The 20,352-nt window shown below is 35.1% G+C and overlaps 1 protein-coding gene across 2 annotated transcripts in view; it reads left to right on the top strand.

The window, feature by feature from the left end:
• TLK1 (tousled like kinase 1) overlaps positions 1-20,352 on the top strand; it is a 150,921-nt gene that overhangs the window by 43,470 nt on the left and 87,099 nt on the right. For both annotated transcript variants that reach the window (XM_043577019.1, XM_043577020.1), the window contains exon 2: positions 533-651. In XM_043577019.1, coding sequence (XP_043432954.1) covers positions 533-651 — 119 coding nt within the window. The remainder of the gene's footprint in view (positions 1-532; positions 652-20,352) is intronic.

The following is a 20,352-nucleotide window of genomic DNA, read 5'->3' as shown; positions in this document are numbered from 1 at the left end:
CGAGTGCACTGCATGTGGTAAGAAGTATTTGTAGAATTTTTTAAAAAGTATAGTTATTTATTTATTTTGAGAGAGAGAGAGAGAGAGAGAGAGAGAGAGAGAGAATGAATATGAATGAATCCCAAGCAGGTGCCACGCTGTCAGTGCAGAGCCTGACATGGGGCTCGATCTCACGAACTGTGAGAGCATGACCTGAGCTGAGATTGAGTCAGACACTTAACCAACTGAGCCATGTAGGCACCCCCGGAATTTTTCAATATATGTATGTATATGTCTGTGTACTGATGTGTGGAAAATATATTTCTAACTGTGGATTGCAGTCAAAATTGTTGGAAATCCACTGTAGATTGTTTTTGTTAAATGAGTGTGGGACAGGACAAAAATTTTAAAGTCTCTCTCATCTGTTTGTAGAATTGATTCATTAAGTTTATATTGACATCTCAACTAACCATGTCTATGTATTTGTGTTTGTGTGTATATGAAGATATATATGTGTATGTTTTTTTTTTTTGTTTTTTGTTTTTCCTAATAGTTGCAATGGATGAGCTTCATAGTCTGGATCCAAGAAGGCAAGAATTATTGGAAGCTAGATTTACAGGAGTTGCAAGTGGGAGCACTGGAAGCACTGGCAGTTGCAGTGTTGGAGCAAAAGTGAGTAAGATTGTAATCTTCATTTGACATTCTTTCCTTGTATTAAATGATCTAAAATATATTTTGTAAAGGATCCCTACATATGTGCTTAAAAGCAAATTATTACTTACTGTAATTTTTATAATGTATAGGGAAAAAGTATTTATAAATCTGATTTTTAATACAGCATAACATGCTTTGGGGGCATTATGTTATATATATATATAATATACATGTGTATATATAATATATATGTGTATATAATATATATGTGTTAATATATATACGTTAATATATGTTGTTATAGCTTAATAGGTTTCAGGAGTAAAAATGAGTTTAGTAGATTGTAGTTCTTTTCTCCCATCATATAATTTTTATTTTTCCTGTCCTTTATCTCTTCCTTGCCCCTGTCACCCTTGTTCCTATCTGTATATGTTCTTATTTGTACAGCAGATAATGCAAATAAGTGTATCTGGGGACGCCTGGGTGGCTTAGTCAGTTAAGCATCCAACTTCGGCTCAGGTCACAACTTGCAGTCTGTGAGTTTGAGCCCTGCGTCAGGCTCTGTGCTGACAGCACAGAGCCTGGAGCCTGCTTCAAATTCTGTGTCTCCCTCTCTCTCTCTGTCCCTTCCCCACTTGTGTGTTCTCTCTCTCTCTCTCTCTCTCTCTCTCTCTCTCAAAAATAAACAAACATTAAAAAAAAAATTAAGTGTATCTGTTCGGCCTTCCAGTGATAGACATCAGGTTGTCTTCACCTCCCCATTACCTCACACGGTAGTAACTTTAATGTACTTGTTCTCTTATGGACCTTTCTGATCATTTATTGAAGTTATGTTCCCAGGAGCAGAACTGCTCTGTCATAGGGTATGTATAGAGTTAAGTTGAATAAATAGTATAAGATTGCTATTCAGAGCAGTTGTATACAACTAATCTGCACTTTCAACAGAATGCATGAGCATTTATATAACCCTACATCTCAGAAACATTTGGCATTATCTGGATTCTTCATTTTTGATAGTGTTTAACAGGTATCTCAATAGTATCTCATTTTTTCACTCATACCACCAGTTATTTTGAACATTTCTTTTATATGCTTGTTGGCTTTTTGGGAGTCTCTTATAAATTGTTCCAATAAGGATTAGTGATTACTTTTTCAAACTGAACTGATTTTCCCATGATCTTTGTATATTCTACATAGCAATTCCACATTAGTTGTATACAGTGCAGATAACATTTCCCATTTTGTCATGTCTATCAACTTTGTTCATGGTATCTAGCATTGTACAGGATCATTGTAGAGGATTCTTTAATTTTGTTATAATCAAACTTACCAATTTTTTTTTGCCTTAGAGCCTATAACTGTAAAGTTTTAAATAGCTGTTGGTATACCACGAAAAATAGTCCTCATCATGAACCATCTGGTCAAATAGGTCCTTTTGCTATTTTTACATTTTAAGTTATTTTGCTATTAATTTATAGCAGGAATAAAAGTATAATGAAAAACAACTTTATTAGAAATTTCAATAAGAATTTAAACATACTAAAAAGCTCTTTGTGTCAAGTAAATCTTGGTGCACAAGCAGCACAGGCATCATAAAGGATGAAGGATATTGTCATGCATCCTTTGAGCATGAAGTGGTCCACGTTCCTGTAGAAGAATATTATATGATGAAATTCTTCAGTTAAATGACTGATGAAAATTCTGTTTCCTTTTTTTCCTTAGAAATGCGTTATCTGATTCATTGATTCTTGAATTTGGGAAAATTCATCTCGGGTAATAACATTCAATGACTGAGATTTTATATGGTCATTGCCATCAGTTTTAGAATCTAGAGGTGTTATCTTTGTTTTCTGATTTGTCTTATAATTAATTATAAAATGTCTTCTGTCATTTTCTTCTCTTGACCATCTTGGGTGGAAGATGAGAATTTCTTGATTCTCCACTGGAGTCAGTGCAATCTAAAATCAGTCTGCAGTGATGTCTCCAGTCTTTCATACGTTCTTGGAAGATGGTGCAGTACTTTGGGCAAGACAAGAAGATAACTGAAAGATGATAATTTATTTCACTATTGCGTCACTCTTTTAGGTCATTAACTCTGTATTGTTTTTCTATTTCTACCGTAAAAAATTACCAGAGTTGCTTAAAACAACAGACATTTATTTTCTTAAAAGTTGTGAAGGTCCGAAGTCTGATATTGGTCTCATAGGGTTAGAATCAAGGTCTGTGGAGGACTGGATTCCTTCTGTGGAGGCTCTAGGTGGGGATAATTTTCCCTGCCTTTTCTAGCTTCTAGAGCCTGCCTAAATTTCTTGGCTGGTGGTCTCCTTCCTCCATCTTCAAAGCCAGCAGTCATACATCTCTCTCACTGTTCTTTGGAAGTCACATCTCCCTCTGATCAGTCTTGAAAGGTTCTTCACTTAAGTATTCATGTGATTAGAATTGGGCTCATGCCCGTCTGGATAGTCTGGCGTAATTTTCCCAATTCAAAGTTCTTACCCTTACATGTACAAAGTCCTTTTTGCCATATAAGGTAACATTCACAGGTTGTAGGGATTAGGGTGTGAGCATCATTGGAGGTTCATTATTCTGCCTATCGTATCATCATTCTATTTTTTTAATGATTTTTGGTTGTTTCAGCATAGTTGGGAATAATTGATGAACAATGATGAGTAATGATGAAGTAATTAGAGGATGATGTAATAACAAAATATAGGAAAAATTAGATCCATAAGATCACATAATGTATTTTAAATTTGTGAAAAGGTCCATTGGATGTTTGGTGATTAATGACCAGATAGAATGCATTTTATTCTATTAAAAATAAATTTTATTTTTATGCTTTGGATGAGCTCTAAGAAAGAATAAAAGTCCCAAAGTACCAATTTTTACAAATAGCTAGAACTACTCAAAAAAAGCTCAAACACTGAAATTGGGTCCAGTGGACCATGAGGTATTTTAAGAGTTAAATACATCTTCCCCACCCCTGGGCTACAAAGATAATTCTACAGATTCTTCTGTTAATATTATAGTTTTACTGTCATATTTGCACTTTAGGCCCTATCTTTTATATAGTATTGATAGGGACCCAGTTTTATTTTTCACCATCTAGTGAACCAGTTTTCTCCACAAGACTTCTTAAATCATCCGTATTTTTCCATTGATTGGTGATGCCACCGTTATCGTGTATGTTAAGTTGCCATGTCTTTAGGTGGATCTGTCTGAGGTTTCTCTTACATTCTAGTGGTCTGTGTTCCTGTCCCAGTATCACATTAAAAAAAAATACTGTTGTATTTTTGTATGTTTTTTTTAATATGGTAAAGCAAGTCTCTTCTTTAATCTTCTTTTCGAAGGTTGAGTTAGTTATTTATGGATCTTTATTCCCTCATAAAAAATTTGAGTATCTCTTCACTTGCTTGTTAACATTTGGGAATTTTTATATAATGGTTTATTTGTATTTTTATCCTTAAAAGATTCAAGTAGAATTCTTATTTTGAATACATTGAATTTATAGATTAATTGAGGGAGGAAAGAGAAAGAGAAAGAGTAAAGAGAAAGAGGGAGAGAGAGAATCCTAAGAGGGCTCTGCACTATCAGCGTGGAGCCCATTGGGGGCCTCAAACTTAGGAATTGTAGGATCATGACCTGAGCTGAAGTTGGATTGATTAACCAACTGAGCCACCCAGGTGACCTTGGAGGTTTTTGAGTTTTATAGTTTGGTCTTGTACGTAGCAGTCTTGTTGTTGTTGTTGTTGTTGTTGTTGTTTTTTGGTTGTAATAGTTTGTTGATTCTCTAACAAATAATATTCTTTCAAAAATCATTTTATTTCTTACACCTCATATATGTATTTTTTCTTTTTATTGGTGACCTTGGAGGTTTTTGAGTTTTATAGTTTGGTCTTGTACGTAGCAGTCTTGTTGTTGTTGTTGTTGTTGTTGTTGTTTTTTGGTTGTAATAGTTTGTTGATTCTCTAACAAATAATATTCTTTCAAAAATCATTTTATTTCTTACACCTCATATATGTATTTTTTCTTTTTATTGGTCAGGGCCTTCAGAAATGGAAATCCTCTATATTGTTTTGAGTGGTATTTATACCACATAAGCAGCTGTCAGATCTGAAAGGAAGGAAAAGCTTTATTTGTAATTTTCAAAATATTGTAAGCAACCCAAATGTTCCTCATCTAAGAAATGGATTAAAAAGTGTGATATATATATTTGTACAATGGAATACTATTTAGCAGTTGATGACGACCTGCAACAACATGGATGAACCTCAAATGGATGCATTATGCTGACTTTTAAAAGAAGCCAGATTCAAAAGGCTACATATTATAATGCTTATTCTACTTTTTTTTTTTTAAGTAAGCTCTATCCCCAATGTGGGGCTCACACTCACAATCCCAAGATGAAGAGTCATATGCTCCAACTACTGAGCTAGCCAGGTGCCCCACCTTTATTTCCTTTTTAACACAAGGGTTATTAATGTGGGATGTTTTAAGCTATTCTTTTGTTGCGGATTTCTAATTTATTGCATTACATTTTGAAAATACAGTTTGTATGACATTAATTCTTGAAGTGCGCCCTATTTTATAAACACTTCATATCTAATAACTCTTAATTTTATTTGCTCAGATCTTAGATATTTCCTTGTATTGTCAGCTTGACCTTTTCCCTGAGTGGTGTATTAAAATCATTAGCTGTATAAGGAATATAGTCAGTGGTATTGTAATAGCATTGTATGGTGACAGATGGCAGCTACACTTGTGGTGACCATAGCATAACATATAGAGTTGTCCAGTCCTATGTTGTACACCTGAAACTGATGTAACATTGTGTGTCAACTGCACTTCAATAAAAAAAAAAGATCATTAGCTGTGATTATTGATTTATGTATTTCAGCTTGCAGTTTATCAACATTTGCTTAATATTTTGAGGCTATATTTTTACATGCATACATCTTATTCTGTTCTTTTTATAACTAGTTATTTTTTCCTTAATTATTTGTTTTTTTCAAATCTTCCTATTTTTGGCCTTCTTTTGGTTCATTTTTGTCTTAGATATATGGGTATATGTTTTTCTGTTTTATTTTTACTCGTTTTAATTGTATTTCTTTTAGACCACATGTCTTTTTTTTTTTTTTTTTTTTTAAATGTTTGTTTAGTTTTGATAGCAGGGGAGGGGAAGAGAGAGAGGGAGACACAGAATCTGAAACAGGCTCCAGGCTCTGAGCTGTCAGCACAGAGTCCAATGCGGGGCTTGAACTCATGATCCGTGAGATCATGACTTGAGCTGAAGTCAGACACTTAACCATCCAGGCACCCCAACTGCATGTCTTTTTGATAGAATATTAGTGTTTTTACCTGTTAAATGGTGGGTTTAGTCCATTATATTTATTGTAACTATTGTTATTTTCTGACTTGGCTCTGCTGTCTATTGTCCAGTGTCTTCTAATTGTACTTTACTTTTATTTCCTTCTATCCCTTGCTTTCCATTGGACAGATGGAGTTTTTCCTGATGTTTCGAGATTACATGTTCTATTTTTAGTATTATGATGATACTCTATACTCATGTGTATATTTATACTAATTATATTGCTTATATTAATTATATTTATACTCAAACTGATATTTGTGTATTCCTGCAGGATTTCCCACCCAGCCCCTATTTTTTAAATAACTTTTCACTTTGAAAAAATATTATGCCTATAGAAAATTGAAAATACCGTACAAAGAATACTTGCATATTCTTTATCCAGATTTAAGAGATGTAATCATTTTTGTGAAATTTTGCTTGTGTGTACACAAGCCCCTACCATCTTTCTTTAATATCACTGTGGTCTCTTCAGTGAATGTGAATGGACTTTTCTCTGAGGGAGCTGTGCTTCATTTCGGTGGGGAATGGTACTTAGGAACCAAGCTAGGTATGCTTGTTGTCATGTGGTAGTCTTTTGGAAGAATGTCAGCTAATGTAGAAGGAATGTGGAATCAGGAAGTCAACATTCAGTATTCCCTAGCATAATTATTATTTAAGGCAAGGATTATCAGTGGATGTTAAAATCATTTAGTGAAATGTTTCAGAGACTAGTGTATTTTCAGGGTCTCAAATTTCACCCTATAGATGAGTTATTTATTACAGAAGAGAAAATGGGTATTTAAAATGGAGAGATTTGTTAGTCACCACCATAATCAAGGTCAAATTTTTTATTGGTAGTGACACAGACAGTCTGACGTTAATTAGGTGCACTCTGAGGAGATGCAACAAGAGGAAGCCCTATAGTTTTCATAGTGGAATTTTCTTTCTCCATAGTGGAAAAATTTTATTTGAATTTAGTCATGATAAAATACTCCTGCAACATCCTGCTGGACAACTGGCCTGGACTCTTCAAAGTATTCAGTCCCATGAAGAATGAAGAGATGTGGAGGAACTGTTCTGTCTAGATTGATTGAAGTGAAAGAGACATAGCCAGATGCAGTCTGTGAATCTGTGAATCCCAATTGGCTCCTGAATTGGGAGAAAAATAGTTATAAAGAATGTTTTTTGAGACAGCTCAGGAAATTTGAGTATGGGTTCTGTGTTGGATGATGAATTAATGTTGGCTTACTGTTCTTTGTGGGGAGCCTTCCATTTTTAAAATATCCATTTAAATTTAAAAACAAATATAGATGAAGCTACAGAATGTAAAATACTGTTGATCAATGACTGTTACAATGATTTCATACAAATTGCTGGTGATAATGTGCCTGTGAAATGCAGTATTGTTGGGTAGGCAATTTTAATAATGGTAAACCAGGAGTTGATAATGTGGAAGTAAAAGCACAAGGATCACAATTCTGATAGTGATGGTGCTCTGGGAGAGGAGGAATGGGAGAAAGGTAAGAAAGTTGTTTAAGAGTATGGAGTAATCATAAATTTGTCTATACTGAGGTATGTTTGCTTAAAAGTAGGAAAGTAATAAGTATAGGCAACAGAGATACTGTAAATAGAACTTTTAAATTACTGTGACAGGGTGTAGAAGGTGGAATAAAAAGAAATAATCCAATAAAAGTGAGGGAGAGAGAAAAAAGAAACAAAAAATTCTATTTTAAGCTATTACATAATGTGGAAAGCATAAAGCCAAGTATATATTATCACAACAAATGAGACTCCATCTATAGACTGTTGACAAGAAGCATTTCCCAAAAATGACAAAGATTGGAAATAACTGAAAAGAAGATATTTCAGATAATCATGGAGAACAATTAAATATAAATTTGAGATCAGTTTCTCCCCAACTCGGAGCCTTCCAGAGACTTCCCATCACATTTAAAATAAAATTAAATGTCTTCATCACACTGTAATAAGACCTTCTGATCTAACTTTAGACTAAATACCTTATTCAACTAACAGCCATTCCACTATGCCCACATTGTTATATTTGCCACTTGTCTCAAACATACTTCTCCCATCCGTCATTCAGATGTTTGCTCAGGTGTCACCTCTTCAAAGAGGCTTTCTCTGTCTGCTCTATGTAAGAAGATAGCTATATCACTCTCCCCCTTTCTCCACCTAATTTCTAATTTTCTATTTCCTTACATACTACTAGATATTTGTTTATTGTTTGTTTCCTTCCTTGTACAGTGTTAAACTCCATAAGCCTTGGAGTTAAGTCTTTTTTTTTTTTTTTCATTGCTATATTTCTAGCATCAGCAATAGTACTAAGCCTATTCTTCAGGAACAAAAGCCTGAATGGTACAAAGATAGATACTCTTTAAGGACTAATAATCCATAAGGAAGATAATGACAATTATAAACTTTCACATGTCATACAGTTCTAAAAATACATGGTGAATCTATTAAAGTGTAATTATAGTGAAGGATTTTAATTCTTTTAAATTTTAAATTCTTTGAAATTTTGACTGTTCAGTTATATTTATATATATGTACATATATATGTATAGATGCGTATATGTGTATATATATATATATACGTGCGTGTGTGTGTATATACACATATATATATATAACAGTAGGCTATACAGGATTTGCAGTTTGCACAATATAATCTATATGCTTGATTTGATAGATAATGAACACACATACAATAGTCCTCTTTATTTGAGGATTTTGTAATTGCAAATTCACCTACTTGCTAAAATTTATTTGTAACCTCAAAATCAAAACTCAGATTGCTTTTGCCAATCATTCAAGGACCTGTGCATGTGCAGTGTTGGAAAATTTGAGCTGCCTGAGGCTGAACAAAACAACACTCCGTGTTTCAGCTCTCATACTTTAAACAAGTGTTCTTTTCACAGTTTACTCAGTGCCATGTTTTCACTTTTTTGTGCTTTTTATTGGTAATTTTGCTGTTTAAAATGGCCCCCAGGGGTAGTATTGCTGAGTTGCTATCTAGTGTTCTAAGCACAAGAAGGCTGTGATATGCCCTAGGGACAAAATACATGTGTTATTATGTAAGCTTTGTTCAAGCATGAGTTATAGTACTGTTAGCTGTGAATTCAGTGTGAATGAATCAACAATATATATTAAATAAGGCATCTTAAAACAGAAACACACTTTTATACAAAACAAGATTATGTATTAATTAACAAAAAATGTGATGAGAAGCTTGCAGGACCCTAACTGTGTATTTCCCCAAGTGGCGATGATTCAGCATTCACTTAATTCAGTGTTCACAGCTAATACAAAAATTGACTGTAGAGAGAGAGAACTTTTATTCCATCATGTTCTGCTGCTTTTATCTTAGCCCAAGCCTACTTCACCTGATTATTTTACTTGTCCCAGATCCTTATGGCATGAGTTTGTGACTCTGTTGTAGGGTTACAAATAGAAGGTAAAGGTAAACGTTATGGACTGATGTAAAAGTTATTGTGTGGCTGTCATGTCAGGAAAAGGAGCTAAATATAAAGATTTATTTTCTTATATAGTGAGGAGTCACACATGGTTTAAAGAACTTAAAAATTGTGTATATTTAAGGGTAAGGTAACCATTTGAAAAATGTAAAATAAAAAATGCGAATATATCAGGAAGAAGGGGAAGCTGTGGTGCCAGTGAACTAAATTCTTCATCATTCATGGCAGAGTCAATAAAGGACTTATTGAAATAGAGGTACATACATACAGTAGAATACTCTGCCCCTGTTTGAAAGAAAGAAATTAGCAAAAGAAAAAAGGAATGAAGAATTTATTATATGTTGATTAGAAATTTCCCAGTCTCTATTAGGAGAAAAGAAAGAAGTGCAGGATAGTCTGCATAATGTTATTTTTTGTATGAGAAGGAAGGAACCAAGTCTGTATGTTTGATTTGTTAGTGTAGACAGATAACCTCTAGAAAGATAATAAAGTAAAGTAGCCTGTTTGTATTGCTTATTCAAAAATTGCATTAAAAATAGTTTTTAAAAAAATGGTTGCCTCAATATTGGGACTAGAATGGGAGGGAGAAATTTATGTTTCAGTAATGAAATTTTTTTCCATGTGCCTGTGTTGTTTTTATATTTTAAAAAATACCTCATGAGTGTTTGCCCCACCAAATCTGCTTTGAAGGCTTTGAAAGTCTGAGTGTGTGCTTGCCATGTGTGTATAACTATATATCTGAGTATATAAGTGATTATATACTAGGTTTTACCAAGCTTTCTTCCTCCTTCTGTGTTCCTTTCTCCTCAATAATTTGAAACTTTTATAAAATCTTTTTGTATTGAGATATAATTCACATACCATAAAATTGGCCCATTTTAAAGTGTACATTTCAGGGGATTTCAGTATATCACAATTATGTGGCTATCACTACTCTCTAATTCGAGAATATTTTTATCACCCAAAAAAGAAACCCCCTACACGTTAGCGGCAGTTCCCCATTCTGCTCTCCTACCCTACACTTTAGCCCCTGGCAACCATTAGTCTTACTGGTCTCTATGGGTTTGCCTCTTCTGAACATTTCATACAAATACAGCATTTTGTGTCTGCTTTCTGTCTCTATGGACTTGTCTATTCTGAACATTTCTATAAAGGGAAATATACAATATGTACCATTTTGTGTGTTTTTTTTTCACCTAGCATAATGTTTTCACAGTTCATGAATATTATAGCATATATTAGTACTTAATTCCTTTTTATGACTAAATATTCCATTGTATTGATGTATTAAGTTTTGTTTATCCGTTCATCAGTTGTTGGATATTTGACTTGTTTCTATTTTTTGATGTGAATAGTCTTTGAATTAACACTGGTGCAACTGCTTTGAAAACTCTGGTACAGGTTTTCTTCAGTTTTCTTAGGTGTATATCGAGGAGTGGAATTAAGTCACTGTGATAGTAGCATGGGAAAAGAAAAATAGACTAATGGAACAGAATGGAGTCCAGCAACAGATCCATTTATATATAGTAACTAGATATATGATAAAGGTAGTTCCACAGTGCAGTGGGGAAAGGGATAGTCTTTTATAATAGATGATGGATCAGTTGAATATACATATGGGGAAAAATGATTCTTGACCCTCAACTCTTACCATCATACAAAAATCAGTAATAGGTGACTTGAAGATCTAAATATGAAAGGTAAAACAATAAATATTTAATAAGAATGACAGATTTCATAAGTGTACCACAAAAGGCACTAACCATAAAGTGAAAAGATTTAATAAATGTAACTATGTTCAAATGACACCAGTAAGATGTGTGAAGAGGCAAGTCATAGAAGATTCATACTGAGAATTATGTGAAGAATTCCTACAAACCAAGAAGAAAAAGACATGTAATCCATGGTCAGAGTTGCCAAAGCCAAATTGTTCTACCCGACCTGTAATGAAAAGTAGTAGAACTATGTACTGTTCTTCCAACCCTATATTCATTCTTCACAGAAGTGATCCTTATCTTACAGCTTTTTATCGCAGGTTTTGTTTTATTTGTATTTCTAAGTAAGGTTATATAATAAATATAGGTTCTTTGTTCTTGGTTCTTTGTCTTTTTCAGTTTTAGGTATTTAATACTTCCCTTGTGTGTGTGTGTGTGTGTGTGTTCACCTATTTTGAGGGAGGGAGAGCAGGCATGAGTCGGGGGAGGGGCAGAGAGAATCCCACGCAGGCTCTGCCCTGACAGCACAGAACCCAGTGCGGAGCCCCATCTCACAAACGGTGAGATCATGACCTGAGTGGAAATCAAGAGTTGGACGCTTTAACAGACTGAACCACCCAGGCATGCCTGTTGACTTCGTATCATAGAAGATGAGGCATTAACTCTTTTAAATGACCCAACCCTCTACCTCTATAAAAATATTCACATTTCCCTGACTCCATCCTAACTTAGATAGACAGTACTGCAATTTTGGGATTGATTGTTATTTCATTATTTACAGTATGACTGTGTAAATTTTATTCACAGCTGTGAAGGCTCCATGATTACATTTCTTCTTTTATACAATTTTCTGTTTTCACCGGAGTTAATAGTTGATTTATATCTTTAGTTTTTTAGTATTTAGTGGAAGCATCCAAATACTCTCCAGCAGAGGTGTGCAGATCTCTCATTATTTTCACATACAAGTTTTTGTTATTATTTTTTTATTTAGATATCCTCCCTGAAATTTTGTAGCTCTTTTGTTAAGATAGTTGCTCTCTCTTTCTGCTGGATGCCTGTCATCCTGGAATCTACCTTCTTGACCATCGTGGGAATTCCATTTGTGTCTGTCCTGTGAGCTCTGCTTTCTGTATGCCATCTCTTCATCTTTCTTGGTTTACTCCTTTGCTTTGGTGGAACAGATTCTCTAGTTATTTCCTGAGGAAAGGTAAATGAGTAGGCAGATTTTTGAAACCTTGCACATTCTCTTCTTCCCTTTGGTTGTTTGCACGTAGAATTCTAGGTTGGAAATCATTTTATTAGAATTTTGAAGGTATTGTTCCATTGCCTTCTAGCTTCCAGTGTTACTGCTGAGCATTCCAATGCCATTCTGATTCCTGATCCTTTGTAAGTAACCTGTTTATTTCCCCCTAAACGCTTTTAGGATCTTGTCTTTAATCCCTGGCATTTAACATATTTTATTACAATATGTTTTGGTGTGGCTCTTCCTTGAGCCAGGTGCTTGATCAAAAGTATGTCCTTTAATGCAGAAATTCATGTTTTCCAGTTCTAGAAAAATTTCTTGAATTATTTCTTTGATAATTTCAGCTCCTTGATTTTCTTGTCCTTTTTTCTGGAACTCACGTCATTTGAACCAGGACCTCTTGGATAGATTCTCTAGTTTTCTTTTTTCTTTGAATTTTTTTGGTCTTTTTCTGGGAGGATTGCTTCAGCTTTGTCTTTGAATCCATCCATTTTTTTCTTTCATTTTTAGCTATAGTATTTTCTTTTGCCAGGAGGGTTTTGTGGTTTTTTTTTTTTTTCATTTTTAGTTTGCTATCCTAGGATATTTAATAGTGGTATTATTTTTGTGTGAAGTTTGTTTCTTTATTTCTTACCAGTTTTTTTATATTTTTTGTTTGTATCTCTTCACATATCTGGTGATACTGGGCTTTGTTCATGTACATGCTTTAGACACTGAAGCACATTTTATTTTTTAATGTTTATTTTTGAGAGAGAGACAGAGCATGAACGGGAGGGGCAGAGAGAGGTAGGAGACATAGAATCAGAAGCAGGCTCCAGGCTCTGAACTGTCAGCACAGAGCCCCACATGGGGCTGGAACTCATGAACTGCAAGATCATGACCTGAGCCAAAGTTGGATGCTTAACTGACTAAGCCACCCAGGCGCCCGGGCAGTGAAACACTTACTGGAAGCTTTGTATGAGTAGGGAGGGTTTATTGACCAATAGGTTTTGTAGCAGGATGACATGATTGGGTCATTTTTCTGAGAGATTTTTAATTCTTCATATCTATAGGTCTTATATCTTGAGATGCTGTTTTTTTAGAAAGTCTATAGTCTTCTATCTGTGGAGTGTAAGTTTGGTTGCTAACTTTATAGAATTGAGCATGGAAAGAGGGCTAAGGTTCTCTTCAGTTAGTGTGTAGACTTGCTTTTAATACCTTCTAGTTCCTCAGGTGTACCGGATGTGCCTAAATCCATAGTTCTGGCTCATCATTTCCAGAGATTAAATCTGGCCTGCAGTATTTATGATGACGAGATAGTAGTCAGTCATACCCTTTTTTGTCCTTATGTATACAGTATGTTAGCTTTCTCTGGCTGCTTTCAACATTTTTTTCTTTCTCTTTATATATATATTTTAGGATTTTATTTTTAAGTAATCTCTGCATCTTAATATGGGGCTCAAACTCACAACCCTGAAATCAAGAGTGGCACACTGCACCAACTGAGCCAGCCAGTGCCCCAAGATTTTTTCTTTTTAAAAATTTTTAGTGGATTAATTTTTTATTGAGGTGTAATTGACATATCACATTATGTTAGTTTCATGCATACAACATACTTGTATATATATTATATATATATAATATATATATCATATTTGTATATATCACAAAATGATCATTGCGGTAAATCTAGTGAAAATATCACCACACAGTTACAATTCTTTTTTGGTGACGAAAACTTTTTAGAATTAATCTCTTAGCATTTTTCAAATATGGAATACAGTATTATTAACTATAGTCCCCATACTGTTCATCCCAGCACTTACTTATTTTATAACTGGGAATTTGTATCTTTTGACTTGTTTATCCATTTCACCCACCCCCATCCCCTGCCTCTGGGAACCACTAATCTATTCTCTGTGTCTGTGTGCTTGGGTTTTAGGGGGTTTTGTTTATTTTTTAAAATTCCACATATAAGTGAGATCATAAACTTTGGTCTGCCTTTGACTTATTTCACTTAGCATATGCCCTGAAGGGTCCATCCATGTTGTTGTGAATGGCAAGATTTCTTTCCTTTTTTTTATTTAAAAAAAAATTTTTTTTTTCAACGTTTATTTATTTTTGGGACAGAGAGACAGAGCATGAACGGGGGAGGGGCAGAGAGAGAGGGAGACACAGAATGGGAAACAGGCTCCAGGCTCTGAGCCATCAGCCCAGAGCCTGACGCAGGGCTCGAACTCACGGACTGCGAGATCGTGACCTGGCTGAAGTTGGACGCTTAACCGACTGCGCCACCCAGGCGCCCCTCTTTCCTTTTTTTTTAATGGCTGAGTATATTCCCTTGTATATATATACACCACATTTTCTTTATCGAGTCTTCCATTGATGGACACTTTGGTTGCTTCCATGTCTTGGCTATTGTAAATAATGCTGTAGCGGACATGGGGTGCAGATAATTCTTCTTTTTTTTTTTTTTTTTAACTAAAGTTTTTATTCAAATTCCAATTAGTTAGCATACAGTGTAATGTTAGTTTTAGTGTACAATTTGGTGATTTAACACTCCATACAACACCCAGTGTTCATCACAAGCACACTTTTTTTTTTTTTTTTAATTTAAATCCAAGTTAGTTAATATGGTTTCAGTAATAATGACTTCAGGAATAGAATTTAGTGATTGGTCACTTATGTGTCACATCCAGTGCTAATCCCAACAAGTGTCCTCCTTAATGCCCCTTGCCCATTCCTCCAGCCAACACCCTTCCAGCAACCCTCCGTTTATTCTGTGTAATTTAAGAGTCTCTTATGGTTTATCTCCCTATTTTACATTTTTTGCTTCCCTTCCCTTATGTTCATCTGTTTTGTATCTTAAATTCCATATATGAGTGAAGTCATATATTTGTCTTTCTTTGACAGATAATACATTAGCATAATACACTTTAATTCCATTCTTGCAAATGGCAAGAATCGGTCACTGAGTAATATTCCATTGTATATATGTCACATTTTCTTTATCCATTCATCATTCAATGGACATTTGGGCCCTTTCCATACTTTGGCTGTTGTCAGAATTACTGCTATAAACGTTGGGGTGCATGTGCCCCTTCAAAACAGCACACCTGTATCCTTTGGTAAATACCTAGTAGTGCAATTGCTGGGTTGTAAAATAACTCTATTTTTAATTTTTTGAGGAACCTCCATACTGTTTTTCCAGAGTGGCTGCTTCGGTTTGCAGCCCACCAGCAGTGCAAAAGGGTTCCTCTTTCTCTGCATACTCGCCAACATCTGTTGTTGCCAGAGCCGTTAATGTTAGCCATCCTGACAGGTGTGAGGTGGTATCTCATTGTAGTTTTGTTTGGTGTTTCCCTGATGATAAGTGATGTTGAGCATCTTTTCATGTGTCTGTTAGCCATCTGGATGTCTTCTTTTTTTTAATTTTTTTTCAACGTTTTTTATTTATTTTTGGGACAGAGAGAGACCGAGCATGAACGGGGGAGGGGCAGAGAGAGAGGGAGACACAGAATCGGAAACAGGCTCCAGGCTCTGAGCCATCAGCCCAGAGCCCAACGCGGGGCTCGAACTCGCGGACCGCGAGATCGTGACCTGGCTGAAGTCGGACCCTTAACCGACTGCGCCACCCAGGCGCCCTGGATGTCTTCTTTAGAAAAGTGTCTATTCATGTCTTTTGCCCATTTCTTCACTGGATTATTTGTTTTCTTTGGGTGTTGAATTTGATAAGTTCTTTATAGATTTGGATACTAACCCTTTATCTTACATGTCATTTACAAATACCTTCTCTCAGTCTGTTGGTTGCTTTTCAGTTTTGCTGATCAGATAACTTTTTGCATTAGTGTTTGATTTTCATTGGATGAATACCCAGAAGTGGAATTGCTGGATTGTATGGTAATTATATATATATATATATATATATATATATATATGTATACATACATACATAAGTTTATTTATTTTGAGAGAGTGAGTGGGCAGATGCGAGAACAGGGAGGGGCAGAGAGAGAAGAGGAGAGAGAGAATCCCAAGCATGCCCTGTGTTGTCAGTGTAGAGCCCAACATAGGGCTCAGTCCCATGAACTGTAAGATCATGATCTGAGCCAAAATCAAGAGCTGGGAGCTTAACTGACTGAGCCACCCAGGTGCCCCTGGTAATTGTATTTTTTAATATTTTTGAGGAACCTCCATACTTGTCTTTTTTTTTTTTTTTTCCTTAAGTTTATTTAAGTGATCTCTGTACCCAGCGAACTCTTAACCCTGAGATCTTGAGCTGCATGCTCCACTGACTGAGTCATCCAGTTACCTTACTCCATACTATTTTCCATAGTGGCTGTGCTAGTTTATGTTCCTCTCCTCTTTCATTCTTGATTTTATTTATTTGGGTCCTTTCCTTTTTCTTTTTGATCAAACTGGCCAGTGGTTTATCAATTTTGTTAATTCTTTCAAAGAACCAGCGTCTGGTTTCATTGATCTGTTCTACTGGGTTTTTTTGGTTTCGATAGCATTAATTTCTGCTCTGATCTTTATTATTTCCTGTCTTCTGCTGGTTTTGAGTTTTATTTGCTGTTCTTTTTACAGCTCTTTAAGGCATAAGGTTAGGTTGTGTACCTGAGATCTTTCTTCCTTCTTTAGGAAGGCCTGGATTGCTATATATTTCCCTCTTATGACCGCCTTTGCTGCGTCCCAGAGGTTTTGGGTTGTGGTGTTATCATTTTCATTGGCATCCATGAACTTTTTAATTTCCTCTTTAACTTCTTGATTAGCCCATTCATTCATTTTTTTTTTAATGTTTTATAAATTTATTTTTGAGACAGAGACAGAGCATGAGCAGGGGAGGGGCAGAGAGAGGGGGAGACACAGAATCTGAAGCAAGCTCCAGGCTCTGAGCTGTCAGCACAGAGCCCGATGCGGGGCTCGAACTCACGGAGTGTGAGATCATGACCTGAGCCGAAGTCGACCGCTCAACGACTGAGCCACCCAGGCGCCCCGCCCATTCATTCTTTAGTAGGATGTTCTTTAGTCTCCAAGTATTTGTTACCTTTCCAAATTTTTTCTTGTGGTTGATTTTGAATTTCATAGTGTTGTGGTCTGAAAATATGCACGGTATGATCTCGATCTTTCTGTATTTGTTGAGAGATGATTTGTGTCCCAGTATGTGGTCTCTTGTGGAGAACATTCCATGTGCACTGGAGAAGAATGTATATTCTGCTGCTTTAGGATGAAATGTTCTGAATTGTACTAGTTTACGTTCCTACCAACAGTGGCCAAGGGTTCCCTTTTCTCCACATCTTTGCCAACATGTTATTTCTTGTCTTTTTGGTAATAGCCATCCTAATAGGTGTGAGGTGATATCTTACTGTGGTAAGATTTTTTTCTTTAGTTTTGGTTTTCAGTAGTTTGACTATAATGTACATAGTTATGGTTTTCTTTGTATTTCTGTTTGGAGAAATCAGTGAGCTGCTTCAATCTGTACATTTATGTCTTTAACCAAATTTTGGAATTTTCTGGCTGTTCTTCACATATTTTTTCTGCCCCTTTTCCTCTCCTGTGACTCCAAGTAAATTTTTGTTAGACTGCTTCAGTGTCCAAGAGCCAACTCTTTTTAAATATTTTTTTCTCTATATAGTTTGAGTAATTTTTTTATCTTTTCAGTACTTTCTCCATTTTGCTATTAAGCCCATTCATTGAATTTTTTATTTTAGAGAGTGAATTTTTCAGTTATGGAATTTCCATTTGGTTCTTTTTTATATTTCTCTGCTTAAAGTTCTAATTTGTTCATTTATTACAAGCATATTTTCCTTTGTCATCTTGAGCATACTTACAGTAGCTGCTTTGAGATTGTTGCTAATTTCAGTATCTGGGTTACTTGTGGTTGGTCTCTGTTGATTGTCTTTTCTCTTGAGTATGTATCACATTTTCTTGTTTCTTTTTATGTTTAAGAATTTTGTATTATATCCTTCACAGTGTAAATGATACATTATAGTGACTGTGGGGTTTGGTGTCTTCTTCTGGAGAAAGTTGATTTTTTGGTCATTATTTGTGTTAACAAATTATTTGTGTTAACAAGCAGTTACTTTGGCTGGACTAAACTCCAGGCTGTCTCTCCCCACAGGAGACAGTGGCTGACTATTCTGTTTAGTTGTTGTAGCCTTATTTGGACTGCTTAGAGTCTATTTCACCCATGTATATATTAGTGACCAGCCGTAGACATGGGTAGAGTTAATATGTAGAATATGGGATTCTGTTTTGTGGTTATTTCTCCTCCAGCGTATGCCCTCTCACTTTCCAGCTGTTGCAGTAGCTCCAACCTCTGTTTTTTCAGGCCGGTAAGACTGCATATTTTGATCCAAGTTCCAGCTGTTCTGTGCTGTTCAGACTAGGACCTTTCTTCAGGTGAAAGCTGTAGAAATAGGAAACCCACCCAGTTCTATTCCTTTCTTCCAGATATTATATCCTATCCAGATGCTGCCTACTTTTGGTTGCTCAGATACCTTCAGGTAGTTGTTGTTTATTTTTTTTTCCAGAATATATAGTTATCTGAGGGAATGTTGGTATGATGAGATACTCTATTACTTGTTACAGAATCTCCATTATATTTTTTTGTTGTTTGTTGTAAAAGTTAAAAACACCTTATGAATTTATATTTATACTTCCAATTCAAATAGGAACTTACAAGGTTTTTACTTAACATCTCTATTTTCTTTCTTCTGTACTAAAAGTTGTGGTTCTCAAGGACATAAAGCAGATGATAGAAGGTCACATAGTTATTCACTCCTTTCCATATCTTACACATAGCAGTCTTAAAATAATAGTTGTATTATCATAGTGACCAAAGTGATTACCAAACACTGTTACCATTTTTGCTTGTGCTTTCCATACTCTTCCATCTCCTATTTTAAAACAGTATTTTATTATTAACAACTTGACATGCTTTAGCCATTATATTTTATGCTCTCTTCCTTGTACTTTTCATTTAATCTTTATCAACAAGTAAATAATGTTGCATCCCATTAGTTTTTAGGTTGAAATTCTGTTCATTTTGGTTATCTAATACTTGTTCTCTAGATTCTTTTGGAAGGTTCATGGGAGCAGTATTGATTTCCGACATTTTGATAACAGTGTATCAGTGCCTTCTATGTGTTAAAAATCAGTTTAAAAATTTAAGTTTATTTATTTTGAGAGAGAGAGAGCGCATGAGCAGGGGAGGGGCAGAGAGAGAGAGAGAAAATCCCAAGCAGGCTCCACCCTGCCAGCACAGAGCCCAATGACGGGCTCCAACTCATGAACTGTGAGATCATGACCTGAGCCGAAATCAAGAATCAGATGTTTAATTGACTGAGCCACCCACGCATCCCCAAAATCCATTTTACTGAATATAAAACTCTTCATTTATGTTTTCTTGAATATCTTAAGTATGTTACTCCATTTTCCTTTAGCATATAGTGTTTCCTTAGAAAAATTTGATATTGGCTTTCTGGGTTGGTATTCTTAGGTGTACAATGTGCTTTTCTGTTGGTAGTTTCCTTTTTTTTTTTTTTTTTTTTTTTTATTTTCAAGGAGATTTTCTTGAATTACACTTTTTACTATTTGTTTTCTTCTGGTATTATTCTTTAAAGACTTATTTTACCTGAATGTTGAATTTTTATTGCTTCATTAGTTGTTGCCTTCTCAATCCTTTTTATCCCTTCATTTGAATTTCAGAAATGTTTCTCCTTTTTACCTTCTAGTTCTCTTGAAGCATTACATGTATGTATTTTCTCTTACATTCATTCAGGCTTAATCTTCATTTCTGAAACTTTTTTTCTTATTTCTGATATTTTCCTGAGTTCTGTTAACCTTAAATCTCAGTTTTTTGAAACCAGCTTTATGTTCTTTCATGTCTTGAGTCATTTTTGTAATGTTTTTTAGCTCATTTTGAAATAGTAGGTA

The sequence above is a fragment of the Prionailurus bengalensis genome, chromosome C1 (genome assembly GCF_016509475.1).
Source record: "Prionailurus bengalensis isolate Pbe53 chromosome C1, Fcat_Pben_1.1_paternal_pri, whole genome shotgun sequence".
In the NCBI taxonomy this organism is placed as follows: domain Eukaryota; kingdom Metazoa; phylum Chordata; class Mammalia; order Carnivora; family Felidae; genus Prionailurus; species Prionailurus bengalensis.
This window is presented reverse-complemented; position numbering and strand designations above follow the sequence as displayed.